This window comes from Nycticebus coucang, chromosome 14 (genome assembly GCF_027406575.1).
Source record: "Nycticebus coucang isolate mNycCou1 chromosome 14, mNycCou1.pri, whole genome shotgun sequence".
NCBI lineage: Eukaryota > Metazoa > Chordata > Mammalia > Primates > Lorisidae > Nycticebus > Nycticebus coucang.
In genome coordinates, this window is record NC_069793.1 from 93,900,139 (window position 1) to 93,916,987 (window position 16,849).

Below are 16,849 nucleotides of genomic sequence, written 5' to 3' on the forward strand. Positions count from 1 at the left end.
CATCAATGTCTTTATGTGGGAGTTTTTTATCTGATTCTGACCCTATTCATGCCCTGTTGGCAATGTTCTCAACATGCATGACAAGTAATAGACACATACTATGTGACCAGGAACAGTAAATGCCATAGGTCCCTATGGAATCACCGTCTCTCATCATTTCTGGCCTCTGATTATTTTCCTTAATTTATAGGCAAGTCCGGGTAAGCTTTTTAAAAGATATTTTTATATTTTCTGCAGTGTTTAAGTGTTTTACATAAGAAATGACTTCTTTGCATATTTAGTCTGCTATACTGCCAGAAACATCAATCAAACTTCAGATAAATTAACCATAGAATTTGGCACAGGCTTAATTCCTTATATACGAATGAATGTGCAGTATGCTTCATGAAGAAATAAGAAAAATGTACTCCTACTACTTATTAGGAATTCATTATTTGCTATTTCAGTAAGTAGCTTCCACTAGTGCAAACATTATTCATTATGTGACAAATAAGGGTTTAATGAAAGTGAAGAATGCAGTCAACGTCTATCATGGAGACGTGCAGCAGCAGCAAATTCTCAGATTACACCCGGCAATGCTGATTAAATCTAAAGATGAAATCCAACATCTCTAGACGTACCACTGGAAAAGGTTCAAAGAGTTCCATATTTTAATTATCTACTTAGCAAGTACCCACTTCCCTGCCAGCACCTGCCCTAACTACAGGCCTCAGTTTTCTCTATCTTTGTTGTTTCTTAAAGCAATCTTTTTCACTTTTTTTTTTGTAATAAGTCACATTTTCATACAAAATCTTAACAGACTTGAGATTTAAGAGAGCAAAGGATGCCTCCCAACATTCCAAGTTCTTTCTTTCCCTAACACTGAAGTTTGAAAAATCACTGTCATGGAATAATACAGGGCCTGGCTTATAGCAGTGCACCAAAATTTGATAAATAAAGGTGTGATTATCAAAAATAAACAATGTAGGTGATATATTTAATTATAACAAGTTTCAAAATCATAACCAAGGGAAGGTTAGGGGTAAATTGTAGATCACACAAAATCACAAAGCAATTACTGACTGAGAAGTTACTAAGGAGATAAGAATCAAAAAACTTACGATCTTTTCCAAATTCTTTATACTACATTGGGTATGTGTAGCAACAATCTTATTTACATGATCTCAATATGCTTAACAGAGAGATAAAGTAAAAAAAAAAAAATTAACAAAGTTTCAAATCAAACAGACTCTGGTTAAAATTCCACCTTCTCCATTTTTGGCCCTGTGGTTTTAGATAAGTTACTTAACCTTTTCCAGCCTAGTCTCCCATTTTAAAAATAACAATAACAATAATAACTTCATAGGACAACAATAAGGCAAGCTAACTTTTCAGCTTCAGTTTTGTCATTTAAAATTTTTTAAACAATCATAGGAAAACCATAAAGATTAAATGAAAATATATGTGTCAAATGCTTAGCGCAGTTCTTAAAGTTGATGTGTTCCTCTTGAAGTAAATGGATTGAAAATAACCTACACTGCATACCTCTGTCCAAACTGTCATACCATTCATTCCTGACCTTCTGACCACCACCAAGGAACAACTTGTCCTGTGCTGAAAGCCTTTAGGGATCACTCTTCATTTGCATCAAAGGAACATCTTGTTCGAAGCCTATAGGCTTTGCTCACAATCAAAAGGTTAATGGTCTATTGTTAATCTTGAGCAGAGAAGAATTCTAATAGAGCTGATAATTAATATTTTCTTTCACAAGAAGAGAAAAAAAAAGAATTATGAGTAAAACAACAACAACAACAAAAACCCTCCACATTTATTATCAGTGCCATAAAGATTGAACAGACCCAGCAGGATGGTTGAACATATCCCAGTAGTCATTAATACAATTCTTCAATTTAATCTAGCCCAAATAACAACATCAATACCTCAGAACTTGCAAAATGTAGAAAGAATACTTCCTCTGAACTGAAAAAAATACATAATTAACTCTCATATTATGGAAAGCAAGAGATAGGTTTAAGACTAACAATCAAATAAAACCGCACAGATTTGGGGAACATTGGCATCATATGATACCACTCTCCAGTCCACTTTGGTTAGAACAGAGAAAAAATGGGTTTAAATTTCAACATTAGGCCTTGGGAATCAATATTCTGATATGTTAAACATTTGATTACCGTGAGAAGCTTTCACATTTGTTTCACTAAACATCTTTAAAATGAGAAGAAAGTCTCAGTGGTATATTATATCTAAGTGAGATTCTCTATTAAGTCCTAATAAGTGTGCACACTGATGTGTAACATGAAATTTATCACAAAGTTCTGGACTCAGAACTTCCTCTAAAACAGATTTGTCAACCACAAGAATATTGCCTACCTTTAGGGGTTTTTGGAAAAGTAGAGGGAGACATTGTGAAAATTATCAAGATGACCCCTGAGGAGAGCAGAGGAGGATGCTAATCAGCACCTGGGCCTCAAACACTAGATGAATGACAGGCACACCCCTTAGCATCCCATCTACCCAACTCTCTCACCTCCAAGAAAAAAATCATCTGGGGGTGTGTATGTGTGGGGGGAAGCGCCTGTAGTTCAGTAGTTAGGGCAGCGACCACAGGCTCCAGCACTGGCGGGTTCAAACCCAGCCTGGGCCTGCTAAACAACAAAAAAAAAAATGCCAGGCATTGTGCTGGGCACCCGTAGTCCCAACTACTAGGGAGGCTGAGGCAAAAGAATTGCTTGAGCCCAAAGGTTTGAGGTTGCTGTGAGCTATGATGCCACGACACTCTTCCAAGGGTGACAAAGTGAGACTCTCTCACAAAAGAAAAAAAAAATTGTATCAATGTTCCTCATTTCCCTCTTTCATTTAAAGAAAGTCAAGCCAGGCCATGCCATTTCAGCCCTTCAAAACCCAGGGCTCAATACAAACCCTAAGATGTACAACTAGTGACTTAGTGGCAGGTAACTTAGTTACCACCATTGTTAACAGCTGCTATTCTCTTCTCCCCTTTTCTCATTATCACAATCAAATACAATCCTCTTCAAAGATCTATGCTCAGTTTCCTATCCTAGCATGGTATTTCACCCTTACTCCAACACCAAACTTTAAGCCAGTGGATATGAGAAAAATTTTCTACTGGGTATAATATGCCAGAAAAAAATCTGCAAGTATTCTTAGAACCTGGTATCTATGGATGGAAGAAGAGAAGAGCACAGCTTCCTGGCATGGAAACCTTTGTGTATAGCAGTGCACACGTGCACCTTCACGGGGACAAGGCCCGTAGCTGTCAGGAGACTTTTGAGAGCTTCTGACTTAAAAACACTAAGAACAACTGCTCGTTGATAACTATGCCAAACACTTTGATGATCCTGTGTTCAAAAAATCTTTGGTTTCTGAAAAAACCCTGAATAGCTAATGCAGTTCTACACACTAAGAACAAATCAGGAGACATTATGTTACCAAACTACAGGTTACACTACAAGTCTGGAGTGATCAAAACAGCATGGTACTGGCATAAAAATACAGATACAGAGCTATGGAATGGAATAGAGAATCTACAGATGCAATCAGCCTAATATTGCCATCTGATCTTCAATAAACCAAACGAAAGCATACACTGGGGAAAAGAATTCCTATTTAAGTGGTGCTGGGAGAACTGGTTAGCTACATGTAAAAGACTTAAACTGGACACACACCTCCCATGACTTAGAAAAATTAACTCGTGCTGGATAAAAAAACTAAATCTAAGACACGAAACAACAAAAACTCTAGAAGAAAGTACAGGAAAAACTCTTAATAGCAGCCTGGGGGAAGATTTTATGAAGACCCCACTGGCAAGTGCAGCAACACCAAAAATAAATTAATTGGATCTGATCAAGCTACAAAGCTTCTGCAAAGCTAAGGACACAACAACTAAAGCAAATAGACAATCTTCAGAGTATGAGAAGATGCTTGCATGTTACAAATCTGACAAGAGGCTAAATAACCAGAATGTACAAAGAACTAATCAATAAAAAAAGAGCAAACAACCCCATTTATTATTGGGCAAGAGAAATGAACAGTACCAGGACCTTCTTCCAAGACAGATGAAAGGCCAACAAACATGAAAAAATGCTCATCATCCCTAAGAATCAGGGAAAGGCAAATCACAAAACCACCTTGAGATATCAGCTAACCCTAGTGACAATCGCCCACATCATGAAGTTCTAAAGCTGCAGAGAGAAGAGAACACTCACACACTGTTGGTAGGACTGTAAACTAATACAACCGTTTTGGAAATAAGTATGAAGAATCCTCAAAGAGCTAAAAGTGGACCTTCCATTTGATCCCACAATATTCTTTCTACCCAGAAGAAAAAAAAGCATTTTACCATAAGAACAGTTGCATTAGAATGTATACAGCACCTCAATTCACAATTGCCAACCCAAGTGCTCATTAACCCAGGAATGGATTAATCAACTGTGGTATATGTATACCATGGAATACTATTCAGCCATAAAGATAGACTTTAGATCTTCTGCATTTACCTGGAAGGATTTGGAGAACACCCTCCTAAGTAAAGTATCACAAGAATGGAAAAGCAAGCATCCAATGTAGTCAATACTATATGAAACTTGTAGAGAACTGCCAGACCACGCAAGAAAAAAAAAAAAAAACCCAACACAACTAGATTTAAGAAGGGGAAAGGGGTTTGGTAAGCTCTCCCTATCAGGTTCACTGTCGAGATACACGGCGCACCTCTGGGGTGAAGGAGGTCTCCTACAACTTGGACTTTACCTAACAAATGCAAATCATGTAGCCTAATCATATATACCATTATATGAATCAAAAAGAAAAAAAAAATTCTGGTTTCCGAGTATCTGTAACATATGGTTTGAACTCTTTTTTTTTTTTTGCAGTTTTTGGCCAGGGCTGGGTTTGAACCCACCTCTGGCATATGGGGCCGGTGCCCTACTCCTTTGAGCCACAGGTGCTGCCCTGATTTGAACTCTTTCAATGTTAGTTAAAACTCTCCACCATGTAGCTAGCCATTACCCCAACCATCTGGAATTCTAAAGCTATTCTGGCAATTTTCTTTGTGTATTAGCATTTATCATGTTGTACCTGGGTTTATGGTTATAATATTACGATGTCTTCCAATCTCTATAGAATGTTAACTAAAAGGTGAGAGCTGTGCCTTGTGCCTCACTGTGACCATCAGTAAGCGGCACAGTACCTTACATTAGATAGGTGTTTAATATCTACAAAGTTAAAGTTGATTTTCAGGGCAATTTGACTATTATTAAAGATGGAAACAATATAAAGCAAAATATCTAAAGCCTGTGGCAATTTCATCCCCTGAAAATTACAAAAAAGCCAATCTAGTCTAGTTATATGCAAATTCATAACAACAAATTTTTCACACAAAAAGGAAAGCCAATTATCTACATGAACAGACACCTTATAGGGTCTGTTTTCTCTGCTGCACATTGAAGTTGTCTTGGGCCACATATTAAATACATAAATACCAAAGAAAGGTGATTAGCAAAAAAAAGTTTGCTGCATACTTCTTCTGATAGCTGACATCACAGATAAGCAAAAAAGTCCTCACAGTACCAGCATGCAGACTAGAGCTCAAAGATTGGACACCCCAGTCTTAAAACAAATGAATGTTAAAAATGCATTCTGGAGACTATAAAGCATTGCACAATATGAATTACAATGAATCCCAATTCTTACAGCCCACTAATCTTAACTATAATATATGTTTTAACTACCAGATTGCTTCTACTTTTTAACATGGCTCTATTAAAATAGAAGTATGGGTTAAAATTAATTGAAACAACTGACAACTATTTTAAGATGATTTAGAGACCATGAGATGCCCAGGTTAAATTCAATTCTAAAAATATATAAAGGGAATTGAGCCTGTAAAGGTTTATATTGTAAGATTATATTTAATATATAATACCAAGTATATCAAACAACTATTAAACTTCAAAAATTAAGACAAGAGATTCTTTGTCTCTCTTGGTTCAAATTTCAACCTGTTTTCTACACAGCAAGTTTTTTTACAAGAAGATTAAGGAGTAACAAGACTTAATCTATTGAAGGAAGATACTTTATACTTCGCATAGCAATTTAAACCACAAGAAAAAACAACTATTTTCCAAGCCAAAAATACGTGCTTATCTGAGTAGCTTCAAAGTTCTGTTGGTAGGACTGTAAACTAATACAACCGTTTTGGAAATAAGTATGCCTTATATTGTTCTAAGGCAGATGGGCAAGGGATAAGAAATGAGTGAAAGAGAAAGTTCTGGGCAATTGTAACTGCTGAATAACTGCTTCATTTTGTATGGGCTGTGACCTTCCTATAAGGGAAGGTGTGCTAATAACAAGTGCGCTCATGGGCTAGTCGATGCCTATTCTTATACCCAAGACTGTATGATGCTAATCATTCAGGAGTAAAGAGCATAAATTTACTCCTGAAAAAAAATTTAAAAATTCTGTGCTTGTGTATTTTTGTTATACAAAGGCTTTTTTACAGGTTATCAACTTATGCAAAAACATAAGAAACATTCTGGTTTAAAAATATACAACCATTTGTTAGATGTGATACTCCAAAAATCAGTATACAGAAAGTAGTAGTAGGAGGAGGGATACGAAGAGCACTCAGTGCCAAAAAAATTTCTGATAATCAATAAGCCACGGTACAATGTAAAGTTTAATAAAACAGAGCTGTATAAAAACTGTATGCTTTGCATTTTTTAATACATTTCATTTAATCTTTCTCTAAAAGCTAGTTAAATGACAGGAAACAGCTTGGAAAATTTCACAGTCAGTATTTAACTGGGCACATTATAAAACCTAGATATATGACAGAATTCAGCCTGAGCTGAAACAAATACTACGATCTAAAATAACATGTAGGCTGGCATAGTGGCATGCAACTGTCATCCCAGCTACTCAGGAGGCTGAGGACGGAGATCACAAAGTTCAAGGATGCGGTGAGCTGTGTGATCACACCACTTCACTCCAGCCTCAGCAATGAAGTGAGAACCCTTCTCTATAAGTAACCAACTAGTTAATAATGATCCTCTACTTCATAAAGATATTGATTTATACATGGAACAAAATGATAGGAAGTTTAATAAGGTAGACTAATTTAAATTCTAAGTCCTAACTCTGCCTAAGAAACTGTGTAAACTTTTCCAAATATTTTCTTAACCTCTCTGAGACTCAGACTCCTCCACTATAAATAATGAAGGTGAGAGGGTTGACTTTATGTTCAGTCATTGAAATTATGATTTGCTTCATATGAGCCAAAGTATTTACCCAAGAAAAAAATACATAAACTCTCTATATGCTAATACTGGTTAAAAAGAGAATGACAAAGCATTAGGTACTTTAAGTACCATATGAACAAATTAATAATTTAATAATTTAATATAACAAATTAATAATCTAAGGACAGGCATAGTCAAGTGTGTTAATAAAAGCATAATGACAACAGAAAACCACATGGCTAATAAAACTCCCCTTTTTGCCTCAAAAATATTATAAATTAATGCTTCCTCTATTTTAGCATGTTGACTAGTAACATCCTGTATGAACATTAGGAACATGATAATATAAAACTAACATATAATTAGTAATTGATTCTAAAATTAAGCACAATTTTATTCTGAGAAAATATTATTTTTATAAAGGGGCAATTCCATACCTTTGAATGTTCAAAGGTAGGATCCTAAAGTGAACGTACACAACTATAAAATGGCTAAAGACTGCATGACAGCAGAATAACACTTCTACTTTTGTTCTTTATGAGATTCTTTTGACAAAAAAGACATCAAAAAAGTGTCAAATAATTCTACCTTCCAATTTTTTAAATCAAGTATAAAACTGAAGAGGGAAGACAGGAAGCTTGAGACCTTAAAACTGCCTAATAAACAAACTCCTTCAATAGTAGGATTCTGTATTCAGAGAGGGAATACTCAAACGACCTGCAAATATACATGCTTTGATCATGACTTCTAATTCACTTACCAAGAGACTCAATGTATTTTAATAGGACTGTACTAAGGTTCTCTCTTAGAAAATATAAAACATGGGCTATTTATTTGCCAAGACCATAATATAACTTTTTCAATTCCCAAAATGAATCAAACAGATGATTACTTTAAGGTGAAACCTTACTCCTGAAAATTATGAAGCACAAAATATCAATTAAGATCTTCAAATAGGCCATCAAATTTGTTTTTTAAAAAAATTTCTTACTGTAATGAAGTCATTCCCTTTAACCATTCTTCCTTGGTAAAAAATCCCATGCTTTCAGCCTCCAATTTCCACGCTAAAACTAACATAATAATCTGGAAAGAACAGAACATAAAGGATAGGGGAAAAGTCAGCATAGAGATAATCATGTCTTTATTTATCATGGAGAGCATTTTTATACAACTATTTTCAACTTTCAATGATTAAAGAGTAGTTGGAATTATTAACTATAAAGAAATTGAAATGTGCCAACTTCTTAAAAGTAAAAGGTTCTAATAGTTTCTGAAGGTAGAAACTCTATTACAAACAACATTTGTATCAAGAAGGAATACTTGCCCAACTTACACTGATTAAAAATACCCTAAGTGCAAATTTACAATATTAAAAATGAAGAAACAAAATCTTCACACAAGATTAGTGTCTTTATTTTTAGAAATTTATGAATATGCTATACCCCACTTATAATCCAATCTACTTAGAAATAGAACATACATTTTCAGGTTCAACACCAATGTCTTCACAAAATTTTTCCATTCCTTCTGGCCCTACCACTTCATCAGGACCTTCAAAGACAAAAACAACGTATACATTTTATTGTTATAATTTAAGATTGACATGAAACACAGCCATTCTGTTAAATGCATCTATGAATACACATAGTATTTGTAAACAATTAAATTTCGGCACAGCTTTGATAAAGTATAAATAACTGCTACAAGATTTTAAATTTCTCCAGTATTCCTTGAACACCACATTACAATATGAAATAAAGGAAATATAGCAATAAAAACTCCATTGATATAAATCACTAGTTTATATAAAAGCCTGAACCTAGCCATTAAAAAGATTATTTACTAATAACCTACTCTGAATAAAATTTTTGGCAATGCTGGAATATAAAGAAACATAAGAAGGCTGGAGCTTTTTATCTGAAACATAGAATGTGTCAGAACCAGTGCACAGTTCAATACAGTAATCACAAAGAGAGTATGTTTACTTATTAGTACAGAAGATCATTCATTACCCTTTTGAAATATACTCAAATGTAATTTAATTCTTGAAAAAGATATGTATATTATAAAAACAACTTATGAAAATTGCTACATTCCATTTCCAGAAAGAGCTATTTTCCTGATCATCTTGGTTCTAAAATAGACAGCAAGGCATTAGTTATCTCACCTTAATGTAGAAACAAAAGTTTAATCTCATAATTTATGTCTATCATTTGTCCAAAATTAATTACTGGTACTTAACTTGTTCCTTATTTTATTCCCTTAGAAACATTCAATATAAATCAATATATCAACTCTCCCTTTTTTTTATGTTATCAGACTCCCAAAATATAGTAATTACATAATCACTAGGTCTCATTTGTGACTGGATAAGACTAAAACAAATTTTATAACTATACATGACACAAACATGTTTATTACTATGGGCTTTTGAAAATACAGTCTTGAAATATGTTTAAAGTAGCCAAGATTTCTCTGTCTTTTCTTTTCAGGACCAAACACATCTCTCTGCTTTAGAATCACAGATAAAACCAAGGTGGCTTTTAAAGTACCACCTTTAGGTTACAATCACAACACAGCACCAATGTCCTGCAGTTTTTCTTAATAAAAGAATGAAGCCATCCAGTATGTGGTCCATACATTCTTGCTGCCTGAGATGAGATACATGGTCTGAAACCAAAACCCTCTTTTAATTTTTTTGTGTCAAGTAAATGCCATGAAATATAAATAAGTACTAACCAAGCACTGCAGTGTTAAAAGGTAAATAGTGTGATAACTGTAGAAGACTTTCACTTCCTAATATTATATATTTGTAGAACTGTTTTAATGAGAATGGGTCAATTTTACAATTTAAAAAGCATCTATATACAATGAAGTGTTAAAAAAATAGCTGAATATCTATCTTTATACAAGTATATGGTTGGAAGAAAAAAGCAGATAAAAAAATTTAAGGGAAGAAAACAAAGTTTTTTTTTTTTAAAGCTATGATAGGAATATGTTCTAAATTTTTCTAAAACAGTAAGAAAGCAGACTTGCCCTCAAAGTTGCCCCTAGTGATTAGAAGAGAAAGCTGAAGAATTACATCAAAAAGTATCTCTGTAGGACAAGTGTGGTGTAATCCTAGCACTCTGGGAGGCAGAGGTGGGTGGAATGCCCGAGTTCACAAGTTCCAGATCAGCCTGAGCATGAGTGAGACCCCTTCTCTTAAAAAAAAAATAGTTGGGCGTAGTGGTAAGCCCCTGTACTGCCAGCTACTTGGGAGGCTGAGGCAAGAGATCACTGGAGCCCAAGAGTTTGAGGTTGCTGTGAGCTAGGAGCACCACAGCACTCTAGTAGGGGCGACAAAGTGAGACTGTCTCAAAAAAAAAAAAGTATAGCCCCCTAGAAACTGGATGATTAGTTGATTAGTGATTAAAATTAGTGACTAGAATCAACTTATGTAGAGATATATATTTAAGACCTTATACAGATAAGGTCCATAAATGATAAGAGACCTTCCCAAAGTGATGCAGATATTAACAGATCTAAGTCTAAAGCGAGGTCTACACCAATATTCTTTCCCCAGTTGTTAATTAGATTCTTTGTACATATCCTTCCAATAAAAATTCTCCCTGGGTCAACCGCTGGAGATAAATTCAATTAACTCTTTTGGGCAACTAGGAAAACAAAACAAACTCTTTTGTTTTCATTCCATGTTAGAAACTATAAAAATGATTTTGTTCACTCTACTAGTTCACTGCACCAGCTAGATACTACAGTAACAGGACTATGCAATTCCAACCTTATTTTCTGATTCTTTTTAAGACTTTAAAAATCCTCTTTCACTTCCCATGTTTTTATTTACTGTAGGCCAAGTATATTACTAACTCCCTGTTAATTTAAATATCACTCAAAAATGAGAGGTCTTGTGAAAGGGCAAAACCATAATCAGTCTTATAAAAAAATGACCTATAATATATAGTAACAAGTTTACTGATTTTTCAAAACTAAAAAAAAATAAAACAAACACGATCTATTTCCTGATTTCTTTGTAACCATAAGAAATGTCTCCAGCTATATTTGCGGAGCCTAATACGATGCCAGCTGTAACAGATGCTCAGGGGGAAAAAAATGTACTCAGTGACACAGCACCTTCAACATGAGCTTCGGAAAACCAGTTGTTAATTTTGGAACAGTACTGTAAAAACACACAACCAGTAAATATGCTACAATACTATCACTGTTTAATAATAATAACTAACAATTATGGCATTCTGACTATGTACCCTGTACTGTGCCGAAGACTTTACATCTATTCTCAGGCACAATAACTGCCTCCATTTTAATAAGGACATCCATCCTTATTTTAAGACAGAATAGTTACTGCTTATTTAACAAACAACTGTTTCCTCACTGACCAGTTCTCTGCCCAAAGTAGTCTCCACAGAGAGGCCTTCACAAATCACTCTGAAATCTGAAAGCCTAGCTGACCCTTTTTACTGGCTATTCCTGAACCTCACCATATTTATTACCTTTATAACCCTCCATAATCTGTAATTATATTGACTATATCTCTTTACCTACTGTCTTCCCCACTAGAAGACAAATGCCCCAAGGGCAGGGACCTAGTCTGACTTGTTCACCATTATATCCCAGCACTCAGCAGAGTGCCTGACTCACAAACAAGTGCCCAATAATATGTTATTATCAAATGACAGAAGATAAGTTAACTTCAAATGCACTAATATTTTCTTTGTAAAAATGAAAATGAGTTGCCATGTATAGTTATGTATGTATTTAAATTAAAAATGAACACTATAAGACAGCAATAGTTAAAAGCATGGACTTTAGAGTCAGAATGACCTGGTTTGCAGCCTGGGACTTGTCACTGCATAATCCTGGGCCAACTATTCAGATTTCTCATCTATACAATGGAAATATAGCACAGAATGGTCAGAAGAAAAAATGATATACTTAGTACAATTCCGGAAGTAATTATATATTGACTATTAAAAAATGGTAATATAGGAAATAAATGCTTAATTAGAATCTTATGCTATTTAGAAAGTTCTTAGGAGAGGCAAACCAAGTAAACATGAAAAAAAATGTATTATTTTTATGGTATTTGGAAACCTTTATAAGTGAAATAAAATGAGTGACCTTTTGGTTTTATTTTATGCATACCAGTAAAACTGGTATTTTGTATAATGAGTCAACATTTTAAATGGAGGTCAGTAAGAAAATGAATTCCCTTCATTTAAATTGGGTTAGTGGTTGTCTTGGGATGCCACTAATAGCATTTTTTTGGGGTCTAGAAAAAAATCTGTTCTGTTACTAAACAATTTTAAATTATACTTTTGGGAATCACACACCTAATCTCATCAGTCAAGTTACTGCCCCCCTTTCAAAATAGTATCACTTTCCATACAGTCAGCCTAAACTTGCATTTCAAGTTCCGGGTACACTTTAGACCTTAACATGCACTAAATATAAGGCAACAGCTTCATAGACGCTTCTATTTTAAACAACATTTTGAGAATGATGGTGATAAAAGGAAGGGAAAAAACAAAACAAAACGAAACAAAACAAATAACAAAGCAGGTAAAGGGGAAACAGGCAAGCGGTAGGCAAAGATTTAAAATCAATTACTCCAGAAAAACAAAACTATTCTAAGAAAACAAAAATTTCATGAATGTTTATGAAAAAGTTAGTGTAAAGTGAAATAATTATTCTTTTGCATTTATTCACTTACATGCCCAGTAAGCCTCAAGCCTTGTGCCTGGCTGACTTAGACTTTCATGCCTTGGTTACGGTCTCACTCTGGGCCTACCATCATCAATCACTTACAGTATTTAGCTGAGGTTACCCTAGCTCCTCCAGAAAACTTCTCTTGCCCCTTTAAAGGTTGGGTTCTATATCCTTTCTATGAAGAGTTTATCTAACGTAGTATTTATCCTGCCGTGTTCATATTAGTCCATTTACTTTCTTACTTATGCATCGCTCAAAGAAATGAATGACTAAGTAAAAATCATTAAATGGTAAATGTGCTGTGCAGTATATAACTTAAATCTTTATTCTGTCTCTCTAAAAGTTCCAGAAAATGTTAGTTTCCAGTTAAGAAAAATGTCAAAAATGAGAATATTGAACAGAAAAATGTCTTAGTATATACTTTTTGTTTTCCAGAACACTACTTTAGCCAATGGATATAAATTAATAAATGAATCTGAATCTGTCCATTTACAAATTTTATTAATAGTAAATGAGTTTCTCCCCTTCCACTAAATATACAGTATACAGAATACAGAGGGTGCCAAAAAAAATGTAGACACATTTTAAGAAAGGACAAAACTGTATTAAAATTGTAATACTCAATAAGTACTGATTAAGAAAAAGATGACTACAAGTAACATTTGACTTCTGCAATTACAAGAGGTGTTCAAAGTATACATATAATGTAATATATAACATATACATAACATCTCTTATAATGTACATACATTTTTGGCACTCCTGTACATTTGAAGAAATACCAGTCTGAAATGGCACCAAATTTTTATCCTACCCACAATCCTCAGTCTTGACCCTGCTCCCATGACACGAGCACTAACACATAGCAGGCCTGCAACAAATGATTTGTCAAATGAATAAATCAAAAAACTTCTTAAAGCATATGACCGATATCTTCTTATATTAATTTCATTACCTGCATACTCATAAAACCAAGCCAGGCACTTCTTGCTTGAAAAATGTTCCTCTCCACTTATTAGTCTAGCAGGGGGTTGGGATCTGCAATAGCTTAGAAAACACACAAATGCCTAAGATTTTTATCATGTCTCAACTCTTAGTGAAAAACTAAGTTCAAATGAACTATTTCAATCAGACAATAGTTTTTTTTTTAAACTGGTAATATTATAGGGAAAAAATGGAGTTAAGTATTTGCAATTTGCAACAGTAGTCCATATAGAAGAATTTCTGGCTAATGAAACCCACATGCTACTTCGATCACTACCAAATTCAAAAATATCAACTAAAATTAACTTCCCACATTTTAAAAGACTATATGTAGAAGTTCAGCCTCAGTCTCAACACAGGAGTGGTAGCTGGGAAAGTACAAATCTTCATTGTGATTCTGCTACTGATTTGTATAGAACTTGTATTTATGTATAGATATATATTTGAAAACAGAATCTTATGAAGTATATTTCGATACTTAATATTTCAAAATAAAATGCTATAGTAAGAGTCATTTATCATCTACCAAACTTAAACAGATTTTTAAAAGATAAATGGTGACCCAGGATATAACAGTATATCAAATTCCACAGAAGAAAAAAAGGCACAAAAATCTCTAAAAGTTATTAATGTTCCAAATAATGGCCAAGGTCATTTAATCTTAGATTCTGTTTTTTTCACAAAATCATTTTCATTATTTTTCATAAAATCATTAAAATCTGGGAAGTTAAAAAATGGCCTCTAGGATTTAATGGACTTCAGAGACTCTTTTCTCAAGGAATTCAAATAACTATACAACTACAATGCTAGAGAAATGCCAGAACGTCTGCATTTAAGTAATTTAATGTACAGTAAGCATCCAATATTTAAAAATTTAAACTGACAAAGTGTCATCTTAGTTTTAACAATCTGACTGCTTAGCTATTTTAATGTACTCAATTTAAATAATTTTGATACATAACACACTTAAGAAGGCCAAAAGTTAGTATAGTAAGGAACTAGTAACCAATAATTTGCCTATGTTTTATAAAAACGTGAGTTACCAAAATAACCATGTCAATCACCTTAGCTACCAAGCGGTATAAGTGTATCATCCTTCATATTTCTTAATAGCCCAAGAAATACTTGTTAGCCTTCTTTGTCAAGCACAGTAACAAAGGGGGAGAAAAAAAAAAACAATTACAAAAGAGAAGATGCAGGCTAGATAACTAACCCACCTCGCATTTTAAGCAGTGGATCTCTCTTTAAGGAGAGCTCTACCATTATTTTCTGCTTACAATGCAGGCTACTGTCTTCTTTTAATGGTAGCATCTAAAGTTGTCATATAAAGTGACAAGCACTGATAGACATCCATTAAGGTTTTTTAAAAGTCCACATCTCACACCAAAATTGCAATGATTTTTTTGCAGCATACAAAAAAACGTGACATGCTACAATGAGGCCAAAGACCTAAGCATACAGTTCTGCCTGGTCGCCTTGTCTCCTTTTTCACAAGATACAGAGTACAATAGCTCTGTACAAATTATTAATATTTATACGGAGAGCTAACAGCGTTCTGGACGCTAGAAAACAAAAAGCATGCGTGGCCTTTCCAACGCTATACAAAAGGACTTGGCACAGGTGAGGCACTATATTTCCAGAAAATAGGGCTCCGGCAATTTAAAAGGCCTTCTGCAGAGACCTTCCGGGTTAGGCCACTCCAAATACTAAATGTACAAGCCAATTACAGCATATAAGTTTTCCTTTCTACCATTCCCAAGACAGTTGTCAAGATTCCTCACGCTCTGCTCCTTTCTTGACACTCTACAAAGAAATTCGAGAATTAACCCTTCAGCGGATCTGTACTCCTTTCCAGGTTGGGAAAAGAAGGGTGTTGGGAAGTGGGGATGGGGGGAAAGAGCACTTTACACGCATCTGTTTCCCCACCCTCCAGCGCACGTAGAACCAAACGTGGGGCGGCTCTCCCAGTTCCTCGGTGTATGCCGGAGCGCACGCAGGCGAACACGAGGTCGAGTCGGCAGCGAAGGCTCGCAGTGCTGGCTCGGCACCTACTGCCTGAGCACAGGGGCCTCACCTGTCTGCAGCCCGAGGCCGGGAGGCCGGGCCCGACTCCTCCTCCAGCGTTCAGCAGAGGAGGAAGGAGGAAAGCTTGAGGGGTCGGGGGAGGTGGTACCTGGAGATTTTACACTTTTTGAGGCCTCCGTCTTCCGCTACTGCTGCTGCCACCCCAGGGGATTTTCTCTTCTTCTTCACCGGCATCTTCTGCCCTCCCCGGCAGGGTGGGCAGGGAAGCCGGGGAAGAGGGTCGTCGTCCGCTGGAAGCCCCTCAGCGCCGGCACCCCGTTTCCAGAGACAGCAGCAAGCGGAGGAGCAGAGGCGCCAGCCCGCACTAGCGCAGCCCGGCCGCCGCCCGCTCCCAGGTCTCCTGCTCGTCTTTCTTTGCCCAGGACAGGGGTGGCTCCTGACCGGTGGACACTGCTGTTGGGTCTCACCGGGAGGAGATAACGCGGACAGCGCGGCAGCTCCACCAGCCAGAGCGAGCAGGGTTCAGCCTCACCCGGATGCGGATGGCTGGGGCCCGGACGTGACGCAGCGCCGCGCCGGTCGCCGGCAGGGGCGTGGCTCCCGCGGGCCTCGGCGCCCGCCTGCCCGGCTGCCCGTGCGCAGACCCGCGGGAGAAGTGTGCAGGTCGTGGGAACGCTGGCACCGTTCGGTGTCTTGTCCGGGGTATCCTGCCCTCCTTTCTCATGAAGCTTCCACCCCGCCCGAGTGTCGCCGCCAAGAAACGAAACTTCTAATACTCTGCTGTTGGCGTTAAAAGTAACTTAGTAAGGTCGACCTAGTATCCCTTCTGAGCTCTGCGCTGTAACCTTCCTGGAGTC

The 16,849-nt window shown here is 36.2% G+C and overlaps 1 protein-coding gene across 4 annotated transcripts in view; it reads right to left on the reverse strand.

Annotated features, from left to right (window-relative positions):
* The window catches only part of DCUN1D5 (defective in cullin neddylation 1 domain containing 5), a 32,382-nt gene extending 15,832 nt beyond the window's left edge, over positions 1-16,550 (reverse strand). The window contains exons 1-4 of one of the 4 annotated variants that reach the window (XM_053562833.1): positions 16,141-16,550; positions 13,939-14,030; positions 8,737-8,807; positions 8,248-8,339 (exon numbers count right to left, since the gene is read on the reverse strand). In XM_053562833.1, the coding sequence (XP_053418808.1) occupies positions 8,248-8,339; positions 8,737-8,807; positions 13,939-14,030; positions 16,141-16,226 (341 nt within the window). In that variant the 5' untranslated portion in view covers positions 16,227-16,550. Of the gene's footprint in view, positions 1-8,247; positions 8,340-8,736; positions 8,808-13,938; positions 14,031-16,140 lie in introns of those variants that run through there. The other 3 variants (XM_053562834.1, XM_053562836.1, XM_053562835.1) reach the window with 3 other exon arrangements.
* Positions 16,551-16,849: the final 299 nt, after the last annotated feature.